General features: G+C 37.5%; 1 protein-coding gene across 1 annotated transcript in view; it reads left to right on the top strand.

The window, feature by feature from the left end:
- Nucleotides 1-23014, top strand: part of LOC122732101 (UPF0462 protein C4orf33 homolog) — a 71289-nt gene that overhangs the window by 43046 nt on the left and 5229 nt on the right. The window contains exons 5-6 of the mRNA XM_043972269.1: nt 893-953; nt 7297-7345. Of these exons, the coding sequence (XP_043828204.1) occupies nt 893-953; nt 7297-7345 (110 nt within the window). The remainder of the gene's footprint in view (nt 1-892; nt 954-7296; nt 7346-23014) is intronic.

Here is a 23014-nt window from a genome sequence, read left to right on the forward strand (position 1 = left end):
ATATGAAAAAAAATGCTCTAAATCACTATCAATTAGAGAAAGGCAAATTAAAGCAATTTTGAGATACCACCTCATACCTATCAGATTGGTTAATCTGACAGAAAAGGAAAATGACAAATGTTGGAGGGGGTGGGGAAAAATTGAGACACTAATAACTATTGGTCAAGTTGTGAACTAATCTAACAATTCTGGAGAACAATTTGAAATTATGCCCAAAGGGCAATAAAACTGTATACCCTCTGACCCAGCAATACTACCTCTAGTTCTGTATCCCAAAGAAATAAAAAACAAAATGGAAAAGGACTTAAATCTACAAAAAATATTTATAGCAGCTCTTTTAGTTGTGGTAAAGAATTAGAAACTGAGGGGATTTCCACCAAATGGAGAATAGCTGAAAAAGTTGTAGTATATGATTGTGATGGATACTATTGTGCTATGAGAAATGATGAGCAGGATGCTTTTGGAAAAACCTGGACTTACGTGAACTGATGCAAAGTGAAGTGAGCAGAACCAGGATAACATTGTAAACAGTGACAGCAGTATCATACAGTGATCAACTGTGGATTACTTAGCTATTCTCAGCAACACAATGATCCAAGACAATTCTGAAGGATTTATGATGAAAAATGCTATACACTTCCAGAGAAAGAACTGATGGAGTCTGAATGCATATCAAAACATACTTTTAAGAAAAAACTTTCTTTTCTCATTAAGGTAGACCTGGAGCCAGATTGTGAAGAGTTTTAAATGCCAAACAAAGGAATTTTTATTTTATTATTGAATCAATAGGGAGTCAGGAAAGCTTCTGGAGCAAGAGAAGACTGCATATTTACTTTCTGGGTTCTAACAGGATTAAACTTATTTTAACATGATTCCTGTTCTTTACTTGCAGTTGTGGAAGCCTTTTTTCTAAACAGCATAACCAAAGAATATTTGGAAGTAGAACTTTGCCCGTAAGTTCTCTTTCACCATATTTTCATTGTGCTTTGGCTACTGTAGGCAAGCTTTGCAAGTAGTTTAAAAAATCATTAGACTCCAAAAATTTCTTCTAGTACAAAATTTGCATCAGTGATATGCATATTTAGTAATATTACCTTAACCCTCTAGCAAGGTAAGAGAATTCAGGCATTTGCTTGTAGTAAAACAGACTTGATGGTAACTTTGAAATGCTGATTGGCATGGAAATTAGACAAATCCGTTAAGGGAGTGACCTTCTGAGTATATCGAATTTCTTTAGGGCTTAACCGTGGTGTGATTTTTATTAACTCTGGGTTCATTTCATTAGACATCTTCTACAATGGTATCTAAGTATCATTTTTTTAAAAAAAATAATGCCAGATTTATAACTATATACTACAGCTATCACAATGACAAATTTGGTTAAAGGGACTCAGAAACTGAAATAAAAGAGAAACAAAGTAATTCTCAACTAGCTTCCTGTTTTATGGGGAAGAATTTTGTCTTTGGAATCAGAGGACCTGAATTCAAATCCTAGCTCTGCTACTTGTTAGCTTTGTGACCTTGCACAAATCACTTCACTTATCTGGATTGCCATTTCTTCATCTGTAAAATAACAGCATTGGACAAAATGTCCTCTAAGGATTCATATAACTCTATGGCTATGATTTTATGATGATAAAATTTTGGTGTGAGGAAGCAAACAATGTTTTGGGGTGAATTAGTTCAGGCTTGGAAATTTCTTAATGAGGCAACCAGCTCCTCACCTAGAAAACATATCTCAAAGTGATTCTTGCAAGGAAAAAAAGCCTCCTGACCTACTGTAAGAGGGCCCCAACTAGTTACATTCTCATCTGAGCTTAATGTTTTATAGGCAAACACTATGGGCAGTGCAACAAAGTGCTGAGATAACAAGTAATATACAGAAATATTTTAGGAAAATCCTAGAATGTTAGTGAAATGGATATTTCTTTGAATGTTCATTTTAGATCATTCAATGAAATGCTATGATTTCAAATGGAAGTCAAGTTGAGCATATCAGATATGAAGATGCCCTTTTCTACTGTAGTGTTAGTTTAGGCCCTGATCACTTTTTGTTCGGGTTATTGACAATAACCTCCTGATTGATCTCATTGAGTTGTGTCTTCCTGCTTTAGTCCATCTTTTACCTTGCCCCCAAAGTAATTTCCCTTCAAGTTTAAGTCTGACCATTAGGCTGTGACCTACTTGAGATCAGAGGTCACAACAGTGCCTGACACAAAGTAAGTGCTTAATAAATGTTTGACTGATTGATTTTCTGACTCGATCAAATCCAGTGGCTTTCTATCGCCTCTGGAATAAAATATAAATTCTTCTGTTTAATTTTTAAAGCCCTACAAATCCTCATTCTAACCTATCTCTCTGGCCTCATTATAGGTACCTCCGCCTCCCACACTTCACAATCCAATCAAACTCACCTTCTCTCTGTTCTTCACACAGCTATCCATCTCCCATTTATATCCCACATGCCTCCCTCCTCTCCTCTTCCTCACAGAGTCCTTTTCTTCTGTTAAGCATAAAGTCTTTGTTCCTTGTCCCTAGTGCCCACCTTTTTAAAATCACAATACATTGATATAATATATACTCCAAAATTATTTATTAATGTACATATTATCTCTCCTAATGGTGTGTCAGCTACTTGATGGGAGGGTTTTTTTGTCTTGGTTTTCATACCCCCAGTTCCTACAACAGTCCCTACATAGTGGGCACCTAATAAATGCTTACTGATGGAAAGATTGATAGGCTTTTAGGGAAATGGATCTTTTTTCGATACTAATCTTAATTGCTAAATGTGATAGTGCTATTTCAAAGGATACTCTTCAGGTTTGTCAATGGGAGCTACTGCAAACAACCTGAGGAAGATTCAGTGATGGATTTTTTTTTTTTTTAGGCACAGTTATCTGCAGTTATTCTTTTCTTTCCCACCTTCACTTGTAGATTTTCTCTTTCTTATATCACTCTCATTTCTTCACTCCTTTCAGAGTTCTCTACTTTTCTTAGAACTAGCTCTTCAGTTGAATAAACCTATCAGCTGGTGATAAATCACCAAAGCATATTATTGCAAATATCTCTTAAACAAACATTTGTTTTCAATTCCAGAAGCATTTAAGTTCCTACTATGTGCCAGGAAGTATACTAGACACTATGTGCTAGATATAGTCTACTAGAGTAGAGGTAATCCTTCTTAGAAGTAACCCCAGCATAGAACCCTCCTTCTTGTTCTAAATCTTTAGCTCACCTCTAGGTTCCTTGATTTGTTTTGCTTTATTGTCCCTCAAGTGGAAAAAATGGCAAAGGGAAGCATCATGCAATTTTCCACATCATCATTTCTAAATTTATAGAAACACTTTATTATTTGAAATATAGATAATTTATATAGTATCCTGTGACATGATTCCTGGTACTTTATTTTATTATTATTATTTTTTTTTGCAGGGCAATGAGGGTTAAGTGACTTGCTCAGGGTCACACAGCTAGTAAGTGTCAAGTGTCTGAGGCCGGATTTGAACTCAGGTACTCCTGACTCCAGGGCCGGTGCTCTATCCACTGCGCCATCTAGCTGCCCTCCCTGGTACTTTATTTAAGCAACATTTTGACAAAAAAATGAAGTAAGCCTAAACAATAAGACATATATATATAAGTGCTTTGCAATTGTTTCCAAGTACCCTTAAGGGGAAGTAAACAAAACAGCAATCTGCTGATCTCAAAGCAGCTATTTTGGACATTAGTGCTTAAACCAAAATTTAATTTGCTAAGATAGTTGCTTTAAAAAATATAGCTTGGGGGCAGCTAGGTGGTGCAGTGGATAGAGCACCAGCCCTGGAGTCAGGAGTACCTGAGTTCAAATCCAGCCTCAGACACTTGACACTTACTAGCTGTGTGACCCTGGGCAAGTCACTTAACCCCAATTGCCTCACTAAATATATATATATATAGCCTGAAGCATTCATCGTTTATATCTTAAATCTTCATTGCATTTTAGATTCAAATCTGGAAAGTGATTGTGATATCTTAGATTTAGAGCTAGAAGGAAATTCAGAAATCAAAGCCTAAGGCAATTTAATGATTTAACTCCAGTTATATGGGTGGTATACAGAGGTAGATTTGAACCCTGGTCCTCTGATTCTAGAACCAAAGTTCTTTCTAGAGCCCATTGAAGACTGAATAAATGTTTTTCTAATTTTGGTTCATAAAATACTAGCGGACATCTGGAAGCTCTGGGATAAGGTGAAACTGAAAGCCTTCCTATCTCCTAATCTATTGCTATTAATTATTAAAGGCCAATTATTGCATCTGTGAATTATTTTTTTGTCTCCCTATTTCTTTTACTTCTGACTTTATGATTCTTCGCATAATATACCTGGGCAAGTGAAGAGAATGGAAATAAAATTTGTATGTGCCATTTTGTCATTGGTCAGTGCCAGAGAGTAAAGAGACTTAAACTTTGTATTAGTATGTCATGTTTTTTTAAAAATTATTTCTGGATTAAAGATATGCTTTTTGTTTATGAAAACAAAGGAATAAGAATTTGCTATATTGGCTTTATTAGACCGTGCATCAGTTTTTCTTTGAATTCTAAAAGTACCCTTTACTAAAAAACAAACAACAACAACAACAAAAAAAAAACCCCAAACAAACCTCTACCACGTATACTGCCAACCTAAATGTTTTATTTAGATTTTGTATAAAGGTAATGAATGTCCAAAATATGAGTCATTGGTAAGTTTTATAATATCAACTTTTTATATTCTTAAGGCAAGGATCTAAAGTTTAACTTTATCTATGATGGCTACAGGATTATCATACAAAGGTTATCTTTATATATTAGAAAAAAAGCCCTGGTTTTTTTTGGAACTAGATAGATATTGTTTAATGTGCCTCCTACTTCTTGGAATAAGTCATTTAAATGATAGAAAACACAGAATCAGATTTGTGTAAAACTATGTAGTAATCCCTATAAATGGTAGCATTATTCTGCTCTTTATATGCATCAGTGATATACAATAATTAATGAATGCTCCATTATAAATTCAATTGTATCAGTCTAATCAATACAATTTTAGGCTTAATAATAAATGTGGGGGAAGTTTTTCCATCATAAATAGGGATAAAATGTACTACATAATGGCATCAATTATACATTTCACATTTTAAAATATATGTTCCATTATAGGGCTAAGTCCATAGTGGAGGCTTTTGCTAAATGCTTTCAAAGGATCATAGATTTAGAGCCAAAAGGGACTTCCAAGGTTGTCTAGTCCAAACCTTTCATCTTAAAGATGAAGGAATTGAGTCCTAGAGAGGCATAGGGACTCACCCAAGGGTCTTACAGGTAGTAAATGGCAGAATTAGGATTTAAGCCTAGATCCTCTGATTTTAAATCCAGTGCTCTTTTCACTGTTCCATGCTTTTTTTCTCTTAGATTTCTGCCCAGTCATTATTCTCATTATTAGTTCCTGGCATGGAAGATAGGCAATTAAAACAACAAATAAGTCAGTGGAAGAAATCTAAAATCATGGTCAGTGGGAATGAAATATGTAGAGCCATAGATGGAGTGCCTGGTATAGATTCAGGAAGATGTCTTCCTGGGTTCAAATTTGGCCCTAAACCCTTGCAAGTTGTATGACCCTGGGCAAGTCACTTAACCCTGTTTGCCTCAGTTTTCTCATCTGTAAAATGAGATGGAGAAGGAAATGGCAGAACCGCTGCAGCATCTTTGCCAAGAAAACCCTAAAAGAGGTCATAAAGGATCAGACAGGACTGAAACGACTGAACAACAACAATAAACAACAACAACAAAGGGGATGAAATGGAATGTAAGCATTTCCATACCATTGTTTGAAACTTGTTTGTTTCTATTGCTGATCTTTGACATTTTAAGTGCCATTGTCTTTTGAAGAAGTTACATGATAATAACAGCTGCCATTTGCCTAGTGCTTTAAAGTTTGCAAGGCATTTTATATATGTGATTCCATCTAAATCTCACAATAACCCTATGGAATTATTTATATGTTATTGTTACAGTATTATGAACTCCATTTTACAGCTGAAACTAAAACTCAGAGACTCAGCATGGTGTCTGGTATGTAGTAAGGAACTTAATAAATGCTTATTGACCAACTGATGTTAAATGACTTGTCCATAGTCAAAGAGTGACAAAGTGTCAGAGGCAGGATTCAAACCCAAATCTATGTATGTCATTTCATAAGTGAACTTATGCTTTGACATGTGAATTTTCCTCTAATTAAAAAAAAATAAGAATAACTTAGTTTGGGGGAATCTAATGCCACATTATGCGGTTTGTTATTGTTGCTAAGATATTCATTTCTCCAGTATTTTAGTTGAAGAAGTTTTATTGCTGATTTTGCAAATAGCTATTGGACAAGTTGGAAGAACCTACTTGATGCTGACATTGGCTGAAGGGAATATATATTCTATTGTATAAATCAGGGAAACTGTGGTTGATTCACCCATGTCCTTCTGAGTACTCTGTAAGTAGTCTTATTAGCATATTATGTACAGTGGGCTGAACATTATTAAAATAAATCCAAACAGCTGGTCCTTAAATTGATTCTTGCTACATTATAATTAACTTCTGCCAGAGCTGAAAAGTTAGACGAAGTTTAGATTTCTAAACTTCCCTTTAATTTGAAGTCTCTTAATTTGAGCTGATAGTCAGAACAGAGGCCAATGGGAATAAGCCAGAACACTGCATTATATGTATGTAAATACCTTTCCATCTGTCTTCAACTATCAGCAAAAACGAGGACCAATCAACATGGTAGTCTTTCCAGAATGAGCTACTAGCAAACCATGAATGATATTACATAAGAATTTAAATTCTATAAACCCTTAAAGGAAGAAATCTGTATTACTCATCCTATTTATTTTTATTTTTTAAATGCTTATTGATGTTCTTTTGTTTTTGCCTATTTTTTCCAGCTATCCTTGGGCCCTCCACCCAATGAGTATTTATTCCCTTTTACCAAAGAAAAATTGTTTGAGAAAACCAACTGACAGTGGTCTTGTCCAGTGATATGTTACATTCTGGACCCTTTTATCCCCTATCTATCCAAGGAAAGCAGGAAGGTACCTCTCCTTACCTCTGTAAGGTCAAGATTGGTCATTACTATTAAATATCCTTCAAAACATCCCATTTGGCTAGTGTTATCAATAGTAAAAAGTCAATAAACATTTATCATGTGCCAAGAACTGTGCTGTGTTGTGAATAAAAATACAAATAAAAATGACAGTGCCTCCCTTTATTCTCTCACTCTGTTTTTTCTTTTGGTTTGCTAGGCATGGACAACATCTAGTTCTCTTGCTCTCTGATGGCGATGCTTTTGCAGTAAGTCCTATTTGAAAAGTAATATCACCTATTAATATTTTGATTTAACCTTTACCATATAAGGATATTTTGCAATTACTGTACTTTTAAAAATTCAGCTTCACTCTTTTAGGATTTTAGAAACATTTTATTTTTCTCCAAAAGAAAAGAAAATCTATGCATTTAAGTATTCGTCTCTTACTTTCATCTCCTTTTTTTTTCTTTTGGTCAAAAGAATAAATAAAGGTGAGTTTCCTCTTCCAGAGGTGAATTTGTCAATCAGCAGCAATAATAGCTATGCTGGTTGGGGAGACACATTTTGTGCTTAATACAAGAAAGATTGGACTCTCTAGAGAAAACTATCTGGAATTGTCCTGAATATTGTCCTGATATTTCCACAAAGAAGTAATGGGTTTTAAAAAATACAAATTGATTCTCATTCAGTGAAAGAAAATGGGACCTTCTAAATGTGTTTAAAACTTATTTACTTTCTTTTCAAAGTAACTTCTTTAAAAATTCTTTTTTTTTTTTGGCAGGGCAATTGGGGTTAAGTGACTTGCTCAGGGTCACACAGCTAGTAAGTGTTAAGTGTCTGAGGTCGGATTTGAACTCAGGTCCTCCTGAATCCAGGGCCAGTGCTCTATCCACTGTGCCACCTAGCTGCCCCCAAACCAACTTCTACAAACTCTTTATTTCTTTTAATTCCACTATGTCACCCAGACTATGCTAGTGACATTTTTGACTCTTCTTTCTCCCTTATCTTTTGGATCCAATCAGTCACTAAATCTTAAGAGTTAAGCTCTTTAGTATTTCTCAAATTTATAATGTCCTTTCCATCTCTACTACCTCCACTCTAATTCAGGCCAGAAGGACAAATGCTTGGAACAAGTAGCATAACATATTCTTTCAATTCTCTTGGGCAAGGGAAAGGATAGCAGAAACCCTGGGACACTGGAAGGCCGTTAATGGGGAAGCCTGTTAATGGGGAAGCCTCTGCTAGGTAGCACAGTGGATAGAGTGCACAGACTGGAGTCAGGAAGATTCATCTTCCTGAGTTCAAATCTGGCCTCAAGTCACTTAACCCTGTTTGCTTTAACTGCAAAATTAGCTGCAGAAGGAAATGGCAAATCATTCCATTATCTTTGCCAAGACAACCTGAAATGGGGTCACGAAAAGTCAAACACAACTGAGTAACAGCTCTGCCTTTGGAGATGATAAGCAAATCAAGGTCGTTTCCGACCTGAACTTTCACTAGCTGGTCCCTATGCTTGGAATTCTCTCCCTCCCTGTTTCTAATTTCTGGCTTCTCAGCTAAAATCTCATCTTCTGTAAAAAGACTTTCCTGGTTACCCTTAATGTTAGTACCTTCCCTCAGTGATTATCTTCAATTCATCCTGTCTATATTTTATTGGTATATAGTTGTTATCATGTTGTCTCCCCCACTAGATTATGAGCTTTTTAAGGGCAGGGACTGTTTTTGTCTTTCTTTGTATCCCCAGCACTTAGGACAGTGTCTGCCCCTTGACTAGACTTGACCAGTGTTGTTTCTGTGACTTCAAACAAGTTGTTAATCACTCTTTGTACTAGGCAGCTCTCTAAGACTCCTTTATACCAATGAAATTATAATCCCAGTTGCTATCCCCATCATGTGTGATATGGATTGGTATGAGGAAAAGGCCAGAGACAGGCAGAGAAGAGAAGGCTATTATACTAACCCAGACAAGATTATTATTCCTTCTGAGGACAATCACAATGTAGAGGCAGTGGAAATGGAAAAGATAGAATGGATGAAAGAAGACAAAGTGAGAGGATTTGGCAACTATTTGATAGCAGTGGAAATAAAAATTCTGAGAAAAGGATTTTTTGAAGCAAAAATAACTCCTTGGCAAATGGAGAATAACTGAATTCAGAATAGCAATGGAAGGGAAAGCTAGATTCATCAGTGATTGTTGTAAATGATTCACAGGAGCCTTAAGCAAGTCTTTGGCAGACTTTTTTTTGTGAAGCACTGGGGAAAGGAGAATGATAAAGTACATGACAGAAGGGCTATTGACTATTTTGTTTAAGGAGGTAGAAAATAGGGACTCTAAGAATCATAGGCTTTTAACACTATTGAACTCAGCCTTTAAAGTATTCGTTAGACACTTGATTGCAAGGTAGCTGGCAGGATGCTTCAGAGGACCCCAAACTAGGCAATCAAAAAGAGAAAGAGAGCAGACTGTCTGTAACCTTAAGAGAAATAGTGAAACACATTAATGGTGCTAGATCATTCATTGACTTATCTAACAAACCTGAACCAAGAGAAGGCTTGTGATACAATGGGGTGAGGTGAGCTGCTTTAAATAATTACATTTGCCATTTAAATTTATGAAGGATGTAAGGATATCATAGAGAAATGTGATGAGGATTTTCAAAGTGAATGGAAAATGAAAAATGAAAAGAAAGTCACCTGATAAGACCATTTCCTAGTTAAAAAAGATAGTTGACTTAAAAGTACAAGTGGCACATGGAATGTGAATCTCTTCTTACTTAGTATTTCAAAACTTTAATGTGTTTGTGATTTCATCCATGTGGATATTCTCTTCACCAGTGCAGCTCCTGCCCATTAAAGATGACTCTTTTTTTAAAAAATTAATTTTTATTTTTAAATTTTTAATTTTTTCCAAGATGACTCTTATCCATGTCCTGCAATAATAAACATTCCACGGCATGGGCTGGAGGGGTACACCTGATAGTCTGGGGAATTTCCTCTATGTCTCAACATTATATGGAGGCTGGCCCCCACTTCATTCTCCACTGTCTATGAATTTGATCTTTTGTGTCTTTTTTTCTGTTTGTAATTAACTATTTGTAATGTACTATAAGTGACATATGTATATTGTATCTCTCCATTGACTTTTGGGTGATTTAAAATCTTGATTCTAATAAAATCCTTTGAAGTAGGATATACACACATACATACATTTTGTCATTTTACAGATAAGAAAACAAGTTCAGAGGCTGTGACTTGCATTTGGCTTCTCAGTAAATTTTGGAGGGAGTCTTTTATTTTAAGTTTATCATTCTATTCTTTCTGCCTCCCTTTTAAAATTTGCAAAGCATCATGTATGCAGATTATCATAGAAAGCCTGTGATGTACTTTCTTTTTTTTTCTTTTTTTTTTAGACTTTTATTTTCCAAATTACATGCAAAAGCAAATTTTGACATCAATTTTTAAAAAAACTTTGTGTTCCAACTTCTCTTCCTCCCTCCCCTCCCACCCCACCCCAAGAACTCATACAATTCAACATAAATTATATATGAGTAGTCATGGCAAACAATTCTAAATTATCTAGGTTGTGAGAGAAAATATAAAAACAAAACTACAGATTAAGGAATTGTCAAAAAATATATATTTCAGTCTGTTTTCAGATACCATCAGTTCTTTTTCTATAGATGGACTGCAATTTTCCTAAGTTCTTCAGAGTTATATTGGATCATTGCCTTGCTGAAAATAACCACATGCTTCCCAGCAGATCATCTTACACTAATGCTGTTATTTTGTATATGGTACATTTCTCTCTGCTTCAGTTCATGTGGGTCTTTCCAGGTTTTTCTGATAGCATCCTGTTCATCGTAATTTTTATATAGTACCTTGAACTTGACAGAGAATTTTCTTCACAATAGCCCAGCAGAGTAGGTACCATAAGTTTTGACATTGTAGTCAATCATCATAACTATTTCCCTCCATCCCATTCCCTTCCAATGATATTAACACTATTTTCTATCTTATTTTGCCCTAATCCTCCTCAAAAGTGTTTTGCTACTGACTGCCCCTACCCCTGCTCTACCTTCCCTTCATTCACCCTTCCCTCCTTATCCTCTTCCCCTCCTATTTTCCTGTGGGGTTAAATAGATTACTCTTCCCAATTTTTTTTTTTTGTGTGTGTGTGTGTGTGTGTGTGTGTGTGTGTGTGTGTGTGTGTGTGTGTGTGTGATTTCCTCCTTGAGCCCACTCTGATGAGACTAAGGCCTTTGAGCTAATTCTGTTTTCTAAATTTTTCTTCCTCCCTCCTTCCTCAACTCTCCCTATGAAATCAAACAATTTAATGTATGTCATACTTGTGGTGTTATGCCGAACATCTTCACTTTCCTCTAAAGTGTTTTGCTTTTTACAGCTCCCTCCCCCAACCTCCCTTCCCTCCTTCCCCTCTTCCCCCCCCCCATATCCTTCTCCTCCCCCTTTTCCTCAGGGCAAAAATATATTACTATCACCACTTGAATATGTCTGTTATTCCCTCTTTGAGCCAATTCTGATGATAGTGAGGTTCACTCACTCCCCCACTTCCCCTCCCCTCCATAGGCTTTTGTCTTGTTTCCTTCATGTGAGCTACCTCTCCCCATTCCACCTCTTCCCTCCCTTCTCCCCTAGTCTATTCCTCCTACCCCTCAACCCTATTTTAAAGATGTCATTGTGGGTTAACTAGGTGGCACAGTGGACAAAGCACCAGCCCTGGGCCCAGGAGGCCCAGAGCCCAAATCCGGCCCCAGACACCAGACAAGCCACCTTGCTTGCTCCACAAAGAACAAGGATACACACAAAATAAATGCTTTACAAATACCATCCCTTCATATTCAGTTCAGACCTTTGTCCTCTGTGTATTCTTTGCTGAAAAAATTCTTATGAGTTGTAAGTATTATTTTCTCATGTATGACTGTAAACAGTTTAACCTTTTAATGTCCCTCATTTCTTTTTCCTGTTTACCTTTTTATGATTCTCCAGGGTCTTGTATTTGAATGTCAAATTTTCTATTCAGTTCAGGTCTTTTCATCACAAATGCCTGAAAGTCCTCTTTTTCATTGAAATCCCATTTTTTCCTCTGAAAGATAATACAGAGTTTTGCTGGGTACGTGATTTTTGGCTGTAGTCCCAGTTCCTTTGTACTCTGGGATATCATATTCCATGCCCTCCAGTCCTTTAATATAGAAGCTGCTAGATCTTGCTTTATCCTTATTAGAGCTCCACAGTATTTGAATTCCTTTTTTCTAGCTGCTTGCAATATTTTCTCCTTGACCTGGGAGTTCTGGAATTCAGCTATAATATTCCTGGAGGTTTTCCTTTTGGGATCTCTTTCAGGAGATGATTGGTGGATTCTTTCAATTCCTATTTTAGCTTCTGCTTCTAGAATATCAGGGCAATTTCCCCTCACAATCTCTTGGAGGATGGTGTCAGGTAGCCCAATGATTTTCAAATTATCTCTCCTGGATTTGTTTTTCAGGTCAACTGTTTTTCCAAGGAGATATTTCACATTGCCTTCTATTTTTTCATTCAATTGGATTTGCTTTACCGTGTTTTGGTTTCTTATAAGGTTACTAGCTTCCATTTGTTCAGTCCTAATTCTTAGGCAATTATTTTCATCAGACAGTTGTTTTTTTTTAGTGAGGCAATTGGGGTTAAGTGACTTGCCCAGGGTCACACAGCTAGTAAGTGTTAAGTGTCTGAGGCCGGATTTGAACTCAGGTCCTCCTGAATCCAGGGCCGGTGCTCTATCCACTATGCCACCTAGCTGCCCCCATCAGACAGTTTTTTAATCTCCTTTTCCATTTGGCTTTTCAAACTGTTGACTTTTTTCTCATGACTTTGTTGCATCGCTCTCAGTTCTCTTTCCATTCTTTCCTCCTTCTCTCTACATCTTCCTTCTATCTCTCCTACTTTCTCTTCAAAGTCCCTTTTGACAGCTTCCATGGCCTGAGACCAATTAATATTTTTCTTGGAAGCTTTGGATGTAGGAGCCCTGTGGTTGATTTCTTCATCTGAGGCTGTACCTTGATCTTCCTTATCACTGAAGAAGCTTTCTATAATTCTGAACTTTCTTTGCTTGCTCATCTTTTACTTGATTTTAAACTCTCCACTGAGGGTGGGGGTAGGGCTGCTTCTCAGCTCCACTCCTGTTCCCAGATTCAGAGGATTCCAGGTATTTTGGTTTGAGGGTGGGCAGGTTTTACTCTCATCTGGCCTGTTCTTTGGTCCAGAGATAACCTCAAGCCTACTTAATAAACAACCAACCAGCAAAGCTTTCTGTGGTGTGGTTCTTAGCTTCGATGAGCCTGCGCCCCTCCCCAACCTGGGCCTCCCACAGCTCAGGATTTCTTCCTGGATCCCTGCTGGGGTGGGACAGCTGATTCCTCCCCCTGTCCTGCTGGTAACCCTGCACTTTCTCCCTGGCCAGCCATTCAGCCCTCTCACCCAACTGAATGCTCAGTTCTAGAAGACAGTGGTGCTGTAGCTGATTCAGAGGTTTTGGGGTAAATTCCTTTGGCAGTGTGTCTGGTGTGTCTGATGGCGTGATTGCGGGGTTAGACTTTACTCATGGCACAGCATGCCCCCCTGAAATCTATCTATAGCCGGAGAATAATCTCAGCCCATATTTTTGTGTGTTTTTCTGCTCCAGGGGTTCTTTTATTGCTGTTTTTGGGGTGATTGTATCAGGAGCTCTGTGTGTTTAATGTCTTTCCTCCACCATCTTGGCTCCATGCCCTGGTACTTTATATAGGTATTATTATGCCTATTTTACAGAATTAGAAACTGAGACTTAAAGAAAAAACAGTGACTTGTCTGTGCTCACATAATTAGTAAGTTTGAGAGGCTGGATTTGCTATATTTCCTTTCCAAAGATTTTAAAGTATTTTTTTTTTTGCATAATCTTGGGTGAAATTTTCTTCAGAGATAACATGGTATAAAGGCAGCTTGGTAGAGCAGATCATGTTTTGGACCTAGAATTAATAAAATGTAGGTTCAAAGCCTACTTCTGACAGTAGTGTGTAACCATGGAAAAATCATTTAACCTCTCTGTATCTCAGTTTTTGCACCCATAAAAATGGAGATACTAATACCTGCAGTATCTACTTTATTGCTCAGATGAAAGACAACTGTATGTGAAACATGAAAACTTTAAAACGCTATATTGTGATTATTATTTCAACCAGGAAAAAGGGCAGCCTATTCCACTTCTGTCATTTCTTATGATATAATAATATTCCATTATATTCCCATGACACAACTTGTTCAGCCACTCTCCAATTGATGGGCAACCTTTTTGTTTCCAGATTTTTGTACAATAAAAGAGATGCTATAAATATTTTTGTACTTTTTTCCTCTTTGATCTCTTTGGGGTAGAGGCCTACTAGTGGTATTACTGTTTAAAGGTGATTTTTTTGGTCATATTTCTAAATTGCTTCCCAGAATGGCTTCCCCAGGTCCTTTTCACATAAGCTGTATAGTCACACCTTTCCTACCCTGAGCCTGAGTATAGGGCTTTATATTTTCTCTATTATATTTTCTCTTATTAAATTTGGTCCAATGTGCCAGCCTGTCAGGTTTTCTTGGAATTTTAATCTTCTCATCTGATGTATTAGTTTTCCCTCCAAGGTTTGTGACATTTGCACATTTGAAAAGCATGCCATGTAAGCTTTTATTCAAGTTATTGACAAAATCTCAAATAGAACAGGGCCTATCAGAGAGCCCTGGGGTATTCTTCTGAAGTCCTCCCTCAAGGTTGATATTGATCCATCACCACTCTGGGTCTAGTCATTCATTGAGTTCTTATTCAACCCATCTATCTATATGAACCACCCCCAATAATGATAATAGGAATTCATATAGAGCTTTAATTTTTTTAAAAGTATACACATAGCTGTTTTTTAAATGTAATGTAGGAATCAGATCATAGCATTATGGCATAATCATCATAAAAATGGACATTTATATAGTACTTTAAAGCCTCAGAGGACTTTGCATGTACAGTTTGAGCTTTATTAGGCTAAACTGCACTAAGATTTTGGGGATACCCTGTATTAGAGCATCTGAGTTTTATGATAAGCACTGGAAATAGGTGTTACAGGTATTATTATCTCCATTATTATCCCCATTATATGGATGATGAAATAGACTCAGAGTGGTTCAGTTATTTCTTCGTGATCACACAAATAATGTGGTAGGATCAGAATTTTAAACCAAGCTGTGAGTTGTCCCGCCATTTCCTTTTATACCTCTTACTAAATTTTTATTAATTGTTTTAAGAATCACATATACCAACATCTAAAGGTTTTTTTTGAGTGTGTTTTATTGTGTTTGTTTTTTGTGGGGCCATGAGGGTTAAGTGACTTGCCCAGGGTCACACAACTAGTAAGTGTCAAGTGTCTGAGGCTGGATTTGAACTCAGGTCCTCCTGAATCCAGGGCTGGTGCTTTATCTACTGCTACACCCAGCTGCCCCACAACATATAAAGTTTAAATGTAGGAGATGATGATTTGGGAAGATTAGTATCCTTTCTTTCCCCACTTTCACCCAACCTCACCAAGGGAAAACAATGCATCATACTTGGAGTCGTAATTAGAATAGAAAAATGAGGGTTTTGCCTCAAGGGTTTTTTTTTGGTTTTTTTTTGGGGGGGGGTTAGGGCAATGGGGGTTAAGTGACTTGCCCAGGGTCACACAGCTAGTAAGTGTCAAGTGTCTGAGGCTGGATTTGAACTCAGGAACTCCTGAATCCAGGGCCGGTGCTTTATCCACTATGCCACCTAGCTGCCCCCTGCCTCAAGTCTTGCAGAGTCCACTGACAACTCTTCTATCTCTTCAGCAGGTAGAAATAACTCTGCCTAGCATCTAGTTATCAAGAATAAAGAGTTAGGGGGCAGCTAGGTGGCACAGTGGATAAAGCACCATCCCTGGATCCAGGAGGACCTGAGTTCAAATATGACCTCAGATACTTGACACTTACTAGCTGTGTGACCCTGGGCAAGTCACTTAGCCCTCATTGTCCTGCCAAAAAAAAAAAAAAAGAGGTAAAACAAGTGACTTTCTCCTTGACATAGCCCCACCCTACTTCCTCCCCCCATTAATTGCTTTGTGGAATTGACAAATCACTATTTCTTCAATAAGAGGAAGTTGTAGAAAAATTCCCTGGGTTACTCCAGATATCAGAACATATAGATCCAAGAACAAGAACTCCAAGGTCAGTCTTTCTCTGAGATCTTCCCCACTACCAAGTGAATTTGCCTTAAACAGTTTTGGGATTTGATGCTAACTCCAGATACCTGTATTTCTTCTCCTTACAGATCTTATGGTCATACTTAAAAAATAAATAAAGCCAATGGATGTGCCTATCACGCCTTACTGACACATTTGCAAATTGCCAATCTTTGCTTTCTTTCTCCCCCTCCCCATTTTTCATGCTGGTAATTAAGGATTGTAAATTTCACTTTATCATTTGTGTTGGGACGAGTAGCATAAATCATTGTAATGGTGCGTTTATTTCAGTAATGCCAGCATGCCTGCAAATCACTTGTAAATTGGTTCCATGGGTGTACTGCTCTCCAATTAATCAGAAACCCATGGGCATACATTTCCTGGGCTTCTGTCAAAGGCTTCGTTACAGTAAGTGGAGAAAAAAAAAAGCTTTTGCTGACCTTTCTCTGTTTTTATTTATCATTGGTAAGGACTTAACAGCTTTAGAGCCCTGTTACTGCTCATGGGGATGTTTTCATGGTGGGCCCTGCCATAAAGCTAACTGAGCATTCCCTTTTAGCTCTATAGGCCAGGATTTATTTATACCCAAGAAAGTGGACCTAGTGTGTCTCATAGTCAGCCAAAGAAATATCTGCTTTAGCCCTAGCTTCTGTACCATCTGAACATCTGGGAGGAGTATTTGTAGGTAGGAATATGGATATAGCTGAGGAAAAGAAGTGAAACACATTGTGGAATAGACTGTGGGATTACATGTGGACAGGGCACACAAATGTATCTTGGCTAATTCATGCTTCTAGTACTTCAGAGCTACTAATTAAAATCCTTAGGTGGTACCAGAGGGAAAGTTTCTTTCTTTGCTAAGAGACTCTGATGCTTTTTATTCTCTGACATACCTCTGCTTAGAGGAAATGGGTATCTTTACTGGCAGATACCTCTGTTGTGGGACATTTCAGCAACTGGATATCCTGGCTGCTGGGTGCTGCTCTCTGCTACCATCTTCTGGTCTTTGGCTACTGTGCTGCTTGGAGGGAAGGGAGGGAAGGGAGTAGGTCAGCTCTTTAGCGTGATGACCTCAAATTTATGTGATGTAAATGGACAGCTACTTGTGGTACTATTGGAGTGCTGGGCCTGGAGTCAGGAAGATGGATCTTCCTGAGTTCAAATCTGACCTCTAACCTCGGACACTTATTAGCTGTGTGACCCTGGGCAAATCATTTAACTCAGTTTCCTCATCTGTAAAATGAGCTGGAGAAGGAAATGGCAAACCACTCCAGTATCTTTGTCAAAAAAACCTCAAATGGGGTTTTGAAGTTTGGACACATCCAGCAAGTTAAGGAGAGAAGCCCTCAAACATTTTTAAAGTCTTCCTTTTGAAATTATTTTTTCTTTTTTGTCTTTTAGAATTTATTAGCCTAATTCAGGTGCCCCCCCCCCCGCCTTTGGGGGTTGGAGTGGGGCAGGAGGGCAAAGCTTGGATTAGATCTGTTATTTCATTGTTATTGGGAACTCTGATCAGGAAATTACCTTGATCAAGGGGTGGTACCTACTTTACAATTTATGGAGGGTTCGTCTAAGGGAGTGGAATAGGACTTGAACTCAGGGCTTTTTGACTCAGATGCCATCAATATATGCTTTCCACTATACTGTCCCTTTTATTTGAATTATAATCAGAAAATTCTTTTTAATTCTTGTAACCTAAAGGAGCTCAGTGAAGTTAGAGTGAGGAGCACTATATGCCTTTATTATCATGCAATAATATTCAACCCCATTTCTGCTGATTCCAAACCAAGGGCTCTTCTTAGCTAGGCATTGGGAGAATATTGGCCATTTGTTTTGATTTCACATTTAGAATTAGTGAGCTGGCAAAATGAATTGTCAGAACTTAGAGAAAATGTCCCTGCAATAATAAAAAAAAAAGATGGCTTTTGAAAATGTAGTTTTTCTATTTCTATTCCTACTATTTAAAGTTACCAATGGGAAACCAAAATGAGTGGAATAGTAATAATAATACATTCGTTTACAATATAAAAACAATTGAGTTGGCTGAAAGATAACTTCTGTAACAAGTTTGCTCCCATGTTTAATTGAAATGATTATATTAGGTTGATTATAAATCCTCTATAGTGAAATCTAATTTCAACCTCTGTACATAATTTTCTTTGGGAGGGGGACCCCCCAAAATGGAAAAAAAATAATGCCTGGGAAGTCACTTTCAATAAAATGATTATCTATCTATCTATCTATCTATCTATCTATCTATCTATCTATCTATCTATCTATCTATCTATCTATCTATCCACCCATCTATCCATTCATCCATCCATCCATCTGGCACTGGATGAATTTGCTTATTGTAATTAAGGCTATCTCAGAGCCCAAAATGAAAACTTTGTTCCAGGGTTTTGAAACTTGTGGAAAGTGGCCCTTCTTCCTAAGGCAACTACTAAACTTGACTTACTCACCTCATGGTTCTCCACTGCTTGTGCTGCATGACACTACACCCAGTGTCATTTGCTGAAGCACAATCTGCTGCCTCAAATTCTAGTGTTAGTGACCCAAGGTCAGACTGTCCTCTGTGCTATTTCATGCTAAATGTAAACTACCATCCCTCCTTAATTATACCTCTGGGCCAATGGGCTAAATTGAGGTAGGGGGACAGGATGGAGGAAGAGACAGACAGAGATGGACAGATACAGAGACAGACAAATACAGAGAGACAGCAAGAGACATAAATAGAGACAGATGGATAGATATAAACAGAGAGACAGAGAAACACATACACACAGAATGATTGAGAGAGAAATTTCAGAGCAGTAGATTGCTTTGCTCTTTTCTTTTATGTTTTTTGAAGGAATTAATGGAAACACTTCATTTCTGCACCACAGAGCCTGAGATCACAGGAAAAAAAAAAGTCTCAACTCTTGCGTTAAGCTAAAATACCTGTAATAGAACTGTCTTAGTAACCACTGTACTCATAATACTGTGAGGGAAGTAGTGGCTATGGTTCTGGGCTTAGAGTCACGAAGTCCTGGCCTCACATTTAGTTCCTAGCCTGTGACCCTGGGCTAGCTAGTGCACCTCTTTGGGCCTTACGCAAGTCCCTAGAATTTATCTATCAAGTCATATACCAATTGCAATCTATATTGCTGTAGGGGTTGCCCACACAGGGAGTTCCTTATACTGATGAAATCACTGAGCCTTCACAAATTATGCAATTGAGATAATGATTCTGCTAGAGAGAGTTAACCCCAGGGCATTAAAGCATGGGTATACTGACATTTTAAATTTTATTTGGGTGTGTTGGAGGCAGGGGAAGTGTGTTATAATTTTGATAATCATGTATAGTTTTCTTGTGTAGGAGAAATTAGTTGTTAAAGAGCATATGAAGGACCATTCCCATTTTTTTGTTTTGTTGAAGGATGTCTTCTATTGTCAAGTGCCAGAGTCTAGTTGTTGCTCTGTGAAAGACAAAGAATTAGTATGAAAGGGAAGAACTTTAGCTTTCAGCTTTCTGCTTAGTGTGTAACTTTAACATGATTATATTCATATCACTTAAGGCTTTTTATTCTACTATTTCCTTTTTTTTTTTTTTTTTTTTTGGTGGGGCAATGAAGGTTAAATGACTTGCCCAGGGTCACACAGCTAGTAAGTGTCAAGTGTCTGAGACTGGATTTGAACTCAGGTCCTCCTGAATCCAAGGCCAGTGCTTTATCCACTGCACCACCTAGCTGCCCCCTCCACTATTATTTCTTTAATTTTTCCCCCTTTATTCTTTAAAAAATATTACTATCATAGCACAATGACAACCCCCCCCACCCCAAAGACTCAAATAAAAAACACCCACCATTCATTCTTAGCAACAAAGAAAATATAGTTAAGGAAAACAAACTACCACATCTAGTCTGATACTTTTCTGCTGATAGGAAGGAGGTACATTTCAAGTCAAGAGTGGTTACTTTATCAGAATTCTAGTGTCTCAGTCTTAGTTTCTTTGACATAATTGTAGTTATAATGGCTTCTTAAGTAGAGATTAAGTAAATCAAACTTAACTTTGAAAGCTGTCCCATTTCACTTAGAAATGTAACAAGGATGAACTGGAGAACTAAGTTCTTAAAGATGAAGTACATGACCCTCTTTCCTATTCCCTTCCTAACCATTATCTCACCCAATTGATCATTTCTGGCCCAACAACCAGCATGAGAAATTTCCACCTAAAGACATTTTATTCTTTAAGGCACAGCAAATAGGGGTTTGGAATGAAAAAGGCCATGACCACAACAGTAAGTGCATTCTATCAAGAATAAATAAAATCTCTAAAGCTTGACAGGGAAGAATATGGAGAGGTATTCAAGCAACTAACCACAAGTAAAGGATTTTCCTTTTCCTGGAGGAATCTATTCCAGAAAGAAATTGATCTGAGGCCCCTCTGCATACAAAAGCAGAAGGGCAATTTTTAGAGCCAAAGGAAAATCTCAGCTGAGGCCAACTGTTAATCTTAAACAAGGAAATAGTCTATTATATCTGTCAGGTATGTATCCAAAAGGTATACTTTCTTCTTGTGGATAGAATATTCTCTTTGGAGTGAGTCAGACCTAGGTTTGAAATCTTCCTCTGACACTAGCTGTGTGACCCTGGGCAATTAATTAATCTGAGCCTCAGTTTCCCCCTATAATATCACCTACCTCCAGTGATTATTTTGAGGATCAAAAATATATGTAAAATACTTTGTGAGCCTTAAGGTGCTATAAAAGTCATTATTCTCCCTCTCATTAACCTATTTATGCCCTGAGAAATAGTATAACATAATACATAGAGAACTGCATTTGGAATCAGGAACACCTAGGTTTGAATACTGCCTTTGAGATTTCCTGGCTGTGTGACCATGAGCAAGTCCCTTAATCTTCCTAAGCCTTTCTTCCCAATCTTTAAAACGAGGATGATAATATAGCACAACATAAATGAATGAATAAATGGATGAAAAAGCCATTTATTAAGAGCTTACTAGGGATAGCTATAGAAAAAAATCTCATCTCAAGGATTTCAGATTCTAATGATAATAATAGCTAGCATTGGTATAGTAGTTTAAGGTTTACAAAATTCTTTACATATTTTATCTTACAACAACCCTATGAAGTTGGTAGGTAATAAGAGGAGAGAGCATATTGAATAACAGTTTCAGCTGCAAGTTGGATGGTGATGCCCTACTGTTGAATTCCCTATTTGGTAAACTCTAGTATCTTTCTATTAAAAGCCCTGTTTGGCTTTTAAATCCCTTTATAACCAGCCTTTTCCTACCTCGTCAGGCTTCCAACTTAAGCCTACAGTCAGGCTTACTCCCTTACTTCTTGTTGTTCAGTTGTTCAGTCATGTCTAATCCTTCATGACTATGTCTACTAACTGTCCATGGGGTTTTCTTGGCAAAGATACTGAAGTGATTTGCCATTTCCTTCTCTAGTGGACCTGGTGAATCCTTTTATCAGGCAATCAGTGGTTAAGTGACTTGCCAAAGATCACATAGCTAGAAAGTGTCTGAGGCTAGATTTGAACTCACATCTTCCTAACTGGCGGACAAGTACTCTATCCACTGAGCCAGCAACTGTCTCTACTCCCTTCTATGTATTCTATAAAACAGTGACACTGAACTCTTTGTTCTTCCAAGACACTCATTACTGAGAAGGTTAGGAGTATCATCCTCTGGTGGTTAAATATATTTCACATCACATTTCCTGTACAATTCTTTGTGGGTGACAGTCTCTGCTATTCTGTATTTCATTGACCACTAGTCATGTGAATATGTCATAGTGGAATCAACTATAGTATGGCCTTAGACAGTATTTACTCATTTCTTCCATGCATCTCTCCTAATGTTTTTGAGTGAATATTTAATTTTTATTCTTTAGATTTTGGTATTCCACAACTGCTATTTTGGGGATGCTGCAAGGTAATTTATGAAAAGACAAAATCCTCAGTTCCTCTGAAGTTCACAATGCCCTTCTCTGGTCAAGGAGGAGGAAAGGAGACTGAGGCTGATGTCAAGACCAAGGGCAAGGCATTCTTCCTGCCTTATGCCAAGGGATTTCTTCTCAGAGGTTACTCTCTCTTTCCACCTGCCAGACACTTGAATCTCTAGAGTTTTGAACTGATCTTTTATATTTTTGAAGACCCACGGATTGTGATCAAGTCTTTCAACTCATCTGAACAGATTTTCTGTTCCACTTATTCAAAATGTCTATTGACTGATTAGTAGACCTTATTCACACCTTGATTCAATGAATTTGTCTCCTTACCTGACAAAGTTATCAGAACTTAGCATATTGTTGGTTACTTTGAGTGGAGTGGGGTAATTGTGTCACCTGACTACATGCATGTACCACCCTCTGCCCCACCATATCTCTTAGAAACAAAATGATGTCCCTGTCCTATGAACTTCCTATATAAGGCAGCTTCCTTAGCTCTGAAATGATCATACCCTTTAAATTAAGAATGATACCTTGGGGCCTCCTCTTTTAATGTGACTCTTCTATTAAAAGTTTACTGAACTGTTCCTGCCACCTGGGAGGTCTGCTTCAATATTAAAGTACTAATAAACCCTTCATTTTCAGCTGTCTGTATCCTTCAAGAAAAAAGGCACACAGTCCTGTAGGGATTGATTCCACAGTTGCAAGTTTAGATGAGAGGAATTTT

This window comes from Dromiciops gliroides, chromosome 6 (assembly GCF_019393635.1).
Source record: "Dromiciops gliroides isolate mDroGli1 chromosome 6, mDroGli1.pri, whole genome shotgun sequence".
Taxonomy (NCBI): Eukaryota; Metazoa; Chordata; class Mammalia; order Microbiotheria; family Microbiotheriidae; genus Dromiciops; species Dromiciops gliroides.